General features: G+C 44.0%; 1 protein-coding gene across 4 annotated transcripts in view; it reads left to right on the forward strand.

The window, feature by feature from the left end:
* lpp (LIM domain containing preferred translocation partner in lipoma) overlaps positions 1-12,548 on the forward strand; it is a 118,878-nt gene that overhangs the window by 34,331 nt on the left and 71,999 nt on the right. For all 4 annotated transcript variants that reach the window (XM_062450874.1, XM_062450872.1, XM_062450875.1 and 1 more), the window contains one exon: positions 10,367-10,569. In XM_062450874.1, coding sequence (XP_062306858.1) covers positions 10,371-10,569 — 199 coding nt within the window. In that variant the 5' untranslated portion in view covers positions 10,367-10,370. The remainder of the gene's footprint in view (positions 1-10,366; positions 10,570-12,548) is intronic.

Here is a 12,548-nt window from a genome sequence, read left to right on the forward strand (position 1 = left end):
AAAATATTTTGACAGTGCAGATTAGAGATGCCAGACTTGCAGTAATCCCTGAACTTGATACCCTCACTGTTTTTGAACAAGTTTCTCTTGATGTTTGTGTTTGATAACAACTTGTGACAGGTGTCTAGTTGAAACATCCCAGAGTTCTTAAATGAGGTTTCATTTACATAGGGAGTGTTAGCCTGGTGTTTCTGGCTGTGAGACAGGGAAGGTGTTTAGCATATAGCACAGGGTGTGAGAGCTAAGAAATCCTCTTAGCCAATCCTTCCAGAGGGATAATGCCTTCTCTAACTTTTGTTTGTTTTTCTCCTTAACGCTGGCCATGTCCACAATCTGGTCACCATCACTAGTGAGTCTGCTTACGGCTTAAACCTTCATTTAAGCAACAAACTGTGAGTTAAACATAGGAGAGTAAACATCTTGTTTACAGATCTGGGGGGTTTCTCCCATGACTTCGTTAACAGTTGACAAACCACCGTCGTGTTTCCAAAATCCGACCTCATTTCGAATAAAGTAAAAAAAAAAAAATAGAAAAGATTCCGCTAAGTAATGATATGGATCAAATCTAAATTCTGTTATTTCTAATACATAGAATACAGGGTCCTCTTTCCCCTGAATCTGTTTGTGTTTAACACATGCCATCTGTGCTATGTGGCCTAGGCAGGCCTATTGATCTTAACATGGTGTGTCACATCATTATATTCTTGACATTGCCACCGTATGTGTGACAGTTCCTCCACTTGAATGTAGGCCTGGACAACATCAATGAAAACTGTGCTGTAATGACACGGCTGGGATTCAAAGGTGTTGCTGTTGCTTTGAGCTTCTGCTTAGACGGGAGCGTCGTTGCGTAGACCGTCACCTTGGTGAGATCCTCTTCAAATGCTTGGATTGTATTGTCAATGCTTTCTCTTTTAATGCCTCAAAAATCCACCAAATGATAAAGGAACAAACAATATGGGTCAGGTGAAACGCACACAAGAGGCAGTTTAATGGAGAACAACGAAAATACTCAATATTTACGTTATTAATGACTTCATGGAAAACATTTTCTGAAATTCCTTTGATTGATACATGATGAAGATGATGAATTAGTAGAAGTTGCACATTTGGAAACTACCCTTATTCTTATTCTGTGATAACATTGAAGTGTTTTTCACAGTTCCAATCGCTCAGGAATAAAGAATAAACTATGGTGCAAGTGGAGTCTGCCTTTCAGGAAATGGCAAACAGGGTTCTAATCAGAGGAGATTATTGTTCTATACAATTGTATAGAATTACACATAAATGTCACCTAAAGGTTTGGTGCAGTCAGTTTAATGTGATGAAACCAACACAGACAAACATTATCTTGAAGCCGACACTGCATATTTACTGAAGTGATTTACAGCGCACCGTGTCATAGAGATGGGACTTGAAATGACCAGGCTGTCCTCCCCTCTGCTCACAACCGCCGCCAGGGAACACCAGAACCGCCGCCAGGGATCACCACCCCGGCCGGCGAGACACTGGACGTGTGGCAGCGTTCAGGGCCACAGTCCTCCTCACATCCGTCTCAGTCTGAGCGTGTGGTTCACCTTCAGTCTTTCTGCTGAACGGAGAATCTTTACCGCACAATACAACTCCTTTGTCAGTGTCTGCGTGTTTGAATTGCAGCATCTCAAATACAAAATTATAAAGGTATCAAATATAAAGACAGTTCTATCCAAAGCAAACAGACAGGATTTGAACCCGGGGCCAGCAGCAGCCAAAACCTCTAACCACTAAGCTGTAACCCACCCTGTGTGAAGTTATTTTTGTCTAGCTACTGTTAGTCAATCGAAAGAGGAGTGCTTGAGCTACTTATTATCAAGCTGTATGAAAGATACAAGTAGCCAGCTGTTCATCTATAAATGATTTCCAGTGATAGCTGTAGTAGTCTTGGAGATTGTTCCTTCACAAGCAACAGGATGGTTGTCTGTTGACAGTAAATTTTTGATGGGCAAACAGTGTATTCAGGCATGTGCGACTGTCAGTGTAAACACATTTACCCTCACCTTCCTTATCTCGCCTCTTCTCACTTCTCCAAAAAGTTGGGATCTGAGACCATCTCTAACTACTGAAAGTAGATAGGAGCATCTGTTTCAACATTCATAGCAGCCCCTGCTGTGAGCTCACATCAGGAAGAAAGACACAGTTACATCTCAAGCAGGGTTTTAACCTTCACTGTTTTGTTATTAATTTCAGAAATGAATACTGGAGATTATAAAAGCAAGGATGAAGAAGGTACTATTCAGATCTTTTTATTTCAACCTGTGCAGGTTAGCGCAGAATCCACCCTGCTTGAAGATAAGGATTTCCTTTCGTTTGTGTGATAAGAGGCTCTAGGAAAAGGCCAATTATGTTCTGATGAATCGCTTTGATGATGCATCAGCTGAGGACTCCAAGGTTTCCCTCAGACATGTTATATGTTTTCTTATGAGTTTTTTTATCTTACTTTTTAGTTTTTTTTCTACTCTCGCCACGTGGACTTGCAGGTGTTAATTAAATAAAAAACGAGTTCCTCAGGAAAGATAAGCAGTCCAGGTTGGTGCCGACATGATGCTAATGAGACTAGCTCTCTGCTAGAGCTCTCCAGAACACACAGGCCCACGGCCATCCTCTAAACCACCCCGACACAGCTGCCACGCCCCTCACACTCCGTTCTGTCCTCCTGTCAACACGGCCCAGGTGACCAGACATGGGGTGATTATAATTGCACCCCCCGAAAGTAACACGTACTGTAAGGTTTAGGTGAATCCTCCCTGGCACAGCCTGCTGGGGTTAGTGGTGGGAGGGATGCAGGAATGAGGGTCAACACCTGCTGTTAGAGTTTAGAGAAGCAACATGTCTTAAGAAGTGTGTGTATGTTTATTTTACCAAATAACTAATTGGAGCATTTTAGTCTTTTGGGCTTTGTTTTGGAAACTCCAATCTAATCTAGAATCTGTTCTTCAGCTGCTGGGACTTTATTTACCCTGCTGAGGAGCTTCATTAGTGCTGTTAATATTTCTGCTCACTGAAATGGACAATGCTTCCTGGAAAGATAGTTTGGTTGAACCGTCTGCCTAGCGAGCAAAATGATGTCCCACTTTTTAAAAATCCAGTCAAAACACTGGCTCTAAACTCCCGTAGTTACAAGCAAGGAGATATACACTTTTGAAGCATGAATGCTTTCCTGAAAGATTGCAAAATGTGGAACCAGACTTTCTTTTATTCTTCATGCAAATCTTTGAGTATGTCTGGATTGGCACCTCTCATTTGTGTGGGAGAAACACAGGGTTATGTTGTGATGCAGCCTGTTTCCCCCTGTCACTCAGGGCCCTCCAGAGACTCCAGTAACACACTCCAGAGACGTTCTTCTCAACTCTTTCAGTTCAAGGAGCAAATACTCCAGTTATGCAAGCCACCCGATTCTGTTTGATACACCCCATGCCAATACAAGCTGTCGCTCAGCATTAGAGTCACACAGGTTATGTTTATACATGCATCTGTCATTGGGGAGCAAAGGGCAACATCTCGAGTAAACTGCTACAGTATTAAATGCATTAAAACCAAAACTAAAATCCTTTCAATCCATTAAATCATTAAAAACAGCAAAAATAAGTTTTGAAATGTTTACAGCAGTCGCGACATCTGATATTTTAACAAATAGGTCATAAGAGGTCTGGATTCTGTACACTTAACAACATTCGTCCTCAAATTAATGGATTTCTTCACAGAAAAATAGCTACAATTCTGGTTTGTGTGCATTTGAAATAATTTCATTTTAAGTAGGAATTGTAAGAAAGTAAGTAAGTAAGTAAGAAAATTGGTCGGAACAATATGACCTTTTTTGAGTGTACACAAAAACACATATATTTAAGACACCACATGAATAAAATATCGGGAGAAATAGCATATTATTTATCAATCTTTTAACCATATTTTTCCCCGTGTGTGGATGGAAGGTGGAGGGTATCGTTTGCGGTTGTCACAGTGGTATATCTCATTTGTAACATCCACACAACAGCTCATGTTCACCACTTGATTATCCTTCATATCTTCGTAGCCTCATTATATCAAGCCTCATTAATGGGAGCTTACCAGACCACAGAGTGGACGGCTGTAGAAGCAAATGTTTGCATTTCTCAGTTACATCTTTTCAACAAGATTTACATTGGCCGTGTCTCTGAGAGCAACAGTGTAATTTGCAATGTAAAATTTGTACAAAGTGACAGTTTAAATGGTTATCTCCCGTCTCTTGATAATTGCAGAATGGGATATTAGGCAAATGGCATGCCGCTGTATAGGTGTCTATTGTTCGATAGAAATCACTGAGAGCCTCGTCACGAGGCCGACCGAGAAACAGGCAAGGAGACGTTGGTATTGGTCTCTCCAACTGACTCAACAAGTCTGGTCTGGTCTCCTGGGAGAGCTGCCTGCCTGTCTGGCCCTGTCTGACTCCGCTCCTCTTGTCAGCTCGTAGAGAGCGCCGGGGCAGCAGACACGATCGGTTATGACTGACTGACACCCTCTCCTCCGCTGAGCTCTGATCCCCGCTGCGTCAACACAACAAACAGGCTGATTCTGCCCGGCGGCCCTTGCTGTTGTTGTCACGTCCAGATCCGTGTGAGAAGGTGGGTAGTGGATAACGTCCTCGTTCAGATGGACGGATAACTAGAGTCTGCTTCGCTGTGCTTGGCCGGTGCTGACCCGATGTTTGAAGCTGTGTGAAGAGGCCAGTGTGTGGATGAATCAAGCTTGTTGGATTGGAATGAGGTTTGGAATACTATAGTAAGGATGTCACTTCTCAAAAGGGTGTTTTAATCATTCAATGTATTTCCTGTGTGTCAGACCGGCCCTCCTCGCGTCTCCCAAAACTGGTCTCTCTCAGGAAGTGGCTCGTTCAGCCCTCCTCAGGCAGGAGGGGGTCTAGGTGATGAAGACCTCAGGATGAATCTCTCAAACTAATCCCAACCTCCTCAGCTAGCTGTAACAGTGCTACCATGCTGCCATGTTCCCCCTTGCTGGATTTCAGACCCTGACTTCTCTCTAGTCTTCTCATGCTCTGACACGGGTATTCCACTTCCAATATTAAACATTCAGCACTTGGAAAGCTTCCAAAGCAGCCGTTTGCTTTTACTAATACGTCAACATGTGGCATGGTGTCAACCTTCCGGCACTTTCAAATATTTACCCCCGCGCACAAAACATTTCGGGATCCATAATGACCACTTGAACTCTTCACTCGGCGCTGTTTGGAAACAGCGCCGGTCCGGGAGAGGCCTGGCGTCTGTGTGATGCCGTGTTAGCCTGCTCAGTCATTCAACCAGCTGTCTGCAGCCGCGCGGCCGTGCGGCGAGGGCGCTCTGCCGGGCTCACAGATGGGAATCTTAAATTTTTAAAGCTGTTTTATTCGCATGGCTGAACACCCGCACGTTGCGTCACATAGCATATGAGTGCTAATTCAACTCTCCTCCCCGAACCACGTAGCAACCCCTCTCTCTCTCTCTCTCTCTCTCTCTCTCTCTCTCTCTCTCTCTCTCTCTCTCTCTCTCTCTCTCTCTCTCTCTCTCTCTCTCTCTCTCTCTCTCTCTCTCTCTCTCTCTCTCTCTCTCTCTCTCTCTCTCTCTCTCTCTCTCTCTCTCTCTCTCTCTCTCTCTCTCTCTCTCTCTCTCTCTCTCTCTCTCTCTCTCTCTCTCTCTCTCTCTCTCTCTCTCTCTCTCTCTCTCTCTCTCTCTCAGTTCCCCATGACCCCCCCGCCCTACCAGCTACAGAATGCTAAACTTCCAGTTCCCCCTCTGTGTCTATGTTAAGTGTTGTTGTGATTGCTGCCTGGTGAAGCGGGGATGTGTGGGGGGTTCTAGTGCCCACCTCTCTCTAGATGGCCTCCTAGGTTTCCCCCCCTCTCCCTGGTTCTAGGTGTTCTTCAACACGTGTAGCGTACAGGACGGGAAACATCTCACAGCTACGAACCGAAGGACTTTGGATGTTTGTTTTGACTTGGCTATGTTTAGTCTCTGGGTTCCACCAGCATGGAGGGGTCAGAGGTCAAGGTTTTACACAGACGCATGGATTAGGTCACATATGCTAGCAGTAGACTAGCAGAGCACCATGACTAAGCTGGTGTGGACCCCGTCTGTCAGTACAATCAGTCAGGCAAACGAGAAATTCAACAACATTACAGCTAAACAGAACAGATAGGTGAGATTAAATCCATTCCAGATCGTGCTCCTTTAAGATTACTGGAATGTTGATCGATTACACAGTCCAGCTGACAGGAAGACTGTGACCATAACTCTGTGTTTGATCCTGGACGGAATCATGGTTTACGGATCCCTGGTTGTTTTGTAATGATAGAATCGTTTTTTAAATTTGATTTCAGTAACTGTGTATTGCTGATCTCCTTGACACTGTTTTGGTTCTTGACAGTCTGCTTGTTTCTCTAGCAAATCCACTCAACCCCTCTACTGAAGTAACCCCTATATTTCAGGAACATTTTCTCGAAAGCGTAAAAGCTTTCAAAAAGCTTTGAACGTTCTCATTTTTCTGCCACAATCCAATTCTCTCTGCGGCCCATTTAGTCCGTCTGCTTTGAAGGATGAGTCAGCATCACCTGCAGCACTTCCACTGTGACGGCTCCTGACCGTGCAGTGGAACCGTGCAGTACACACGCAGGGTACGTCAACCCGCGGGGCGCGTCCACACAGGGAGACACGGGGTACGTCAACACGTGGGGCGCGTCCACACAGGGAGACACGGGGTACGTCAACCCGCGGGGCGCGTCCACACAGGGAGACACGGGGTACGGAGGGACACGCCCCTTTCAGCTGTGTTGTTGCCACGGTCTCCACTGTTTCCCGGGTGCGGTGTGTGGGAAGTGTCCTCTGCAGAATTCGGATCAAAGCAGAAGAGGGGGAGAGTATAAATGAATGCATGATGTATAACGTAAGCCTATGTTCTTGGAGACTTCCATCAAAACTGAGAAATACAAGCTGTCCGTCAGTGCTTATTGTTCAGACATCTCGCTCTGGCATTGACCCCTGTGTGAATCCAGACTGTGTCAATCACACACAAGTATATTTTTGTTGTTGCTTAGCCTAGATTCTGCTCTGTGCTCTCTGCTGTTGATAGTAGATTATCTCAAGACTGGAATCATCCAGGGATTCCTTCTTCGGTTCAGTCTCAATGCTTCATCTTTTACAGAAGCATAATCGGCCATCCATCAAGTGGGCGTAACAGTCCACCAACGTGAATTAATCCACTTTTCTGATTACCTCTGTGTCAGAACATCTGACTCCTGAACAGTTGTCATTCGTGATGTGGTGAAGTAAACACACTGGATGTAGTCTAACAGACAGATCACTCTCATGTGAAACCCAACGTTGTATCAAAGATGTGTGTGCGATGAGCTGTTCAAACATGCTCTTTACATTTTATGCTCCACAATGTTCTAAGTCGCAATTGTTTAAGGCACATACTGTGAAAGCAGAGCGATGACATTTAAAGTGAAATGAATATCGGTTAATAGGATTTATTCTGTGTTAATGTCAGACTATCAGGGCTGAGGAAGTTGTTTTGTGAGTAATTGCGCGTGTCAGAAGGAGAATATAGCTTTTAATAAAGAGAGCTGTTATGTAAGACCGTTTTCATTCTGCTTCAGTCAGACGAAAGGCCCTGCTGCCACGTCGCCCGGTCTCAGCATGTGCCCCTGTGTTTCCAGGATTCTGCTGGGTCACCCTTTTACCCAGCATGCACCAGTCATTCCTTTACCCAGCATTCACCAGTCACTCATTTTCCCAGCATGCACCAGTCACTCCTTTACCCAGCACGCACCAGTAATCGTTTTATTGTGTTGTATTGTGTTAATGTCCTCTATTGAGGAAAATATTTGAAATGGCCTGCAACCCTTCATCGCTCTATTTGTAGGCAACCTGCAACAACCGTCGATATTTAGAGCTCGAGTTCCTTCTTTAGTAAATGACGCAGGGTGGACACTTCAGAACGCTGTGGTTGGCTGTGTGGTCAGACAGCGCTCACATGATCTGGAACATCCTGGTCCCCTCTAATCCTGTCTTCCAATTACAGCCCCCGAAGGTCAGAGGGCAGGGCGGGCTGGATTTAGATGGTTCTCTTGGTGGGGTAGAAGGGGTGTAAAGGTAATACAGCAATGAGTTTTAGCTGGTCTTTTTCAAGAAGCACATATAAAGACCACGTCCTGCTTGTCTAATCATCAAACGATCAATAGAAAATAAACGTAGTCTGTCTTTCTCCAGATTGTATTGATCCCCTGGGTGAAGCTGTGTCTGTGATCCTGCTCACAGGTGTCTGCTAGTCTGAGAGGTGCTACAGTTAGAGACACGGTAAGCCTCATCTAGGTGAGCGATTATCTCTCTGTCAAACCTGGCGTGGCGTGTTGCCACTACTTAACAGGCTCGATGTGGGTAAGCCCTGTTTAGGACAGCCTTAAGTGCCTCGCACTGAACATCTGGACAATAGAATCCATACGGTGTAAACTGCAGCTGAGATAGGTTGTGTTCAACAAAGAAGTGGCATGCTTTCTTCACACATGAAAACCCTTCTCTTGAATGCGTTAGACGAAGAGTTTGAGCGGAGATGAATGAGAGTGTTTTCAGTGAGGGTACAGGTGGGTGTGAGAAACACGGTGTTTATGAGAGCTGGAGAGAAGGTAAAGCAGCGTCTGGCGACGCGTGAAGAGCAGGGATTTGAGCAGATATTAAAAGGACTGTGCGTGGGCTTTTCTGCTCTGCTCCAGAGGGAGAACGTAAACTCAGGATCCGTCAGAGGCAAGATAATAAACAGCCAAACACCAGAACACAGAGCAACAAATAAACAACTAAAAGAAGGAAGGAAGAATGACATAAAAATAGTTCACATTTCAACCAATTTCAGCTTGAGATGATGGTGAAATACAGGCTGTTTGTGGCTTCAGCTTGTGCAAGTTTGTCTTACTGCTGCCAGTGAGTTTTGCACCATAATAACAAGCTTGCAGATAGATGACCTCACAATAAGCTGTTAACTTCCAGGCTTGTTTAGAATTCATCAAACACACGTCAGGTTGAACCTTGATGAAGATGGGATGTGTAGGATCTGTTACGGCGTTGGACATGTTTGTGTTCCTTCAAGAGAAGCTCGGCTTATGAGCCTAGGATTTCTTTTATCGTTTTTATATCTTGTTTTGCAGTGAGTTTTCCTTCTGGCTTCTCTCAGAGTTATTGAACAAGTCTCAAGTCCCTCTTGGTTGCATCAGCTTCCTAAGATCGCCCTTTACTTTTCATGCATTGATTTACTAAGACAGCCTTTTGTTAGGCTACAGCGTTCACAGAAATACTCTGCAACACCACTTCCAAAATATCCACTAAGAGAAAATTCAATAAAGAATTGGACAATTTCCAGTTGTGACTCTTATGTAATATTCAGTATCAACAACACAAACATGTTGACCTAATAGGTACTATTATAAAAATAGGATCTCATAGACCTATGGATAGACCGGACAGAAGGCTGATTGTCGGGTTGGATATTGACATTCTATCCTTGAGTCAAGCTGAATGCTTCTCAGCTCACAAGGCTGGTGTCTGTGGTCACGAGGATTAGTGTGTCAGCCCACATAGCTAACCCTCAGCCTTCTCATCCATCAAACAGCAGAGTGGAATATCTCCCAGCATCTCACCTTTCACAAGCAGGCCACACTCATTTAGAGTCTTTAATGACCGCTCTAAGTAGCTAACTTAATGTGTCCCAACAGACCTCTGATTGGGCACAGTTCGCTGTTCCTGTTGAATGCTGTTGTGAGTGTGCGTGTTTGTGAGTGTGTGAGAGTGTGAGAGTGTGTGTGTATGTGAGTGTGTGTGAGTGTGTGTGTATGTGAGTGTGTGTGTATGTGAGTGTGTGTGAGTGTTGAAGGAACACATGCTGTGCCGCCAGCTTGTGCAGGGGTTGCAGAAACCTTTGTTAACATCGGACATGAAACATAAAGCATTGTGTCTCTTTGGGATGTTTTGAAATACCCATGTTGTAAGGCTCAGTTCCAGTCTGCAGAATCGTTTTAATTTGTGTCATGTTTTTGTTTAGATGCGTAATTAAAGTATACCAGTCCTGCTTTCACTTGTATCATATACAGAACTGCAGCGACTTATCTGTGAGAAGCAGTAAAAAAAGACCTGTTCAGACTCCTCAAACTAACACCAACAGCTGCTCTTGTGAGGTTGTGTTTGTGAGGTGTGACGTACTGAGGCAGTGGGACTGTTATCTTTCCAAACATTCAAAACCCTAACATGTTTGGAGTTTGGTGGACGTTGTTGGAGCAGTGAAAACCTTAACAGTGGTCTTCTTGTCTGTGCAGAACCATGTGGACCCCCTCCAGCAGTGATGGAGACCAACCGGGGAAGGTGACGGCCAGGGTGGAGACCACGCCCGCCCTGGGGACCCCCAGCATCTCTGTCTCCCAGCAACAGGCCCCCAAGAAGTTCGCCCCTGTGGTTGCACCCAAGCCCAAGTTCAACCCGTACAAGCATCCCGGAGACCCTGCCCACGCTGATGCTGGAGGTAGGACGAGCGCCTGTCTCATGCCACATCACAATGCCAGTCTCCACATACATGCATTTCATCTGAACACAGGTGAGACTGCCCACGTGCTCGTCCTGTAGCACGTTCCCACGGCTCAGCCAGGGTAGGGAGGGTCTGTGAGTTGTTTGCAACGATGAATTCTCTAGATAAAGATTCCCCGAAACTTCTTTTAAAACGCTTGAAAGTCATAGTAAAAACCACAAGAATAATGTAACTGGTAATGATTTATTTACTACCAGCAAGGACTGGCCCCTCCCTCTCAAAGGAAGGGATTCACCCTCTACTGTTATGGTGCAATAATAACTAATTCATTTAGCTGTTGTTAAATTATCCATATACAGCCAAACACCGCCAGTTTTAGATTCAGAAATACCTGAATGGTGGATGGTGTCCTCAACAACTCGTTTGCAATATGGTCATTTGCTAATTTTCTTTTAGAGGGTATTAGGAGGTATTTGTTAAAGTAATAAGTGTTCTCTCACCCGCCTAATTGGCTGATAGCAGTTCTATTGTACACGGGTTTCCATAGTTACTGTGTGAATTTTTTTCGTCCTAAAAAGCCCACTGATAAGGAATATGACTTTAACTTATCTTTGCATTAAAATGGTATTAATTAAGGCTCTCTATTTTGGTATATTTCACAAAGTTAAAAGATGAATTCAAGGTCTGTTTTTTTTTTTGCCCAGCCCTTGGATCTCTTTGATGGGGAGAGAGTGGGAGACGAAACGAAGGCTTTGTTCGTGGAGTAAAGTCATGAAAGTGGGGGGAGATTTAAATAAAGTCTTGCATAAAGGGAGTAAAGCTAATCACTGCAGACTCGGCCGGGAGCAAGCAAGATGTTTCCACAGAAAAGACGCACTGTTTACGCTACTGTGTGTTCCAACCACCGACTTTATCTTTCACCAGTTGGCCCAGTCTTCATTTGGACTCGAACAGAAAAGAAAATAGTCTTTTTTTTTTTCCTCTATGTATTTTTCACACTGTAGAATACTAACCTGCCCCTCACAGCAAGCGACTCATCTGGGATGACAGGTTTGATATTAATGTTTCTGACCCCAGCTATTATGTTCAAGGCCAGGCACAGCTACAGAGACAAATATACCGTAGGTAACTTGTGGTTTGCCACCTTTTCTCGAGTCCACTTTAGAATATTTTTTCGAGTGTCAAGCTAATTACACGTACATTAGAGTGAAGACACACAGCTCTACAGCGGGCTAATTGACTTTGCATTCAGAGAGATTACAAATGAGTCCCAGACCAGGGGTATTTCCAGAGGAAGAATCACAAAATGTGAGATAAAACTTAAACGACAAGTCTCTCAGAGGGCCTCTGGATAATATGTTCTGTGTTAACGTGAAGCTAATGAGGTTTGTAAAGTATCACTTGATACAGTACTTTAGAGGGAAGTGTCAGTATTTTGGTTAATATTAATCAGTCAGAGCTGTGAAATGGTCAAATTTATCTTTTTTTTATAGAACAAGATGAGAATCCAAAACAGGTTTATTTGTTAGGTTGTGTGAAAACTTAATTGTCAATAAACCTGTTTCTGACTCTGGTCTTTGTTCTATAAAGAGGACACAGGGTTGGTTACCAGTAACTGTAAAGTGCTGCTTTAAAGGTTTGACAGTCTATCATAATCATCAAATGAATATGCAAACCAAGGGTTTTTCTTCTGTTACAGTATGTTGCTAACAAACTGAAATAGTCAGGAAAGTCAGTTGAAACTGAAAAGGAAAAAAAAAAACAGGAAGTACAACATTTAGATGATGACAGAAAATATAATGAAAAGCATAAAAGCACCTGCTTTCCATAGTTTCCACACAAAACAGCTGTTAGACCGTCGCTGGTCGGATGACCGACACTGAGACACAGAGGACTCTGTTACCTACAAGAACATCTGTCTGAAGGGACAGCTAAAACAAAGCTAGTTTAATTCAAACAAAACGTATTTAATTGCT

Source organism: Osmerus eperlanus, chromosome 24, assembly GCF_963692335.1.
Source record: "Osmerus eperlanus chromosome 24, fOsmEpe2.1, whole genome shotgun sequence".
Classification (NCBI taxonomy): domain Eukaryota; kingdom Metazoa; phylum Chordata; class Actinopteri; order Osmeriformes; family Osmeridae; genus Osmerus; species Osmerus eperlanus.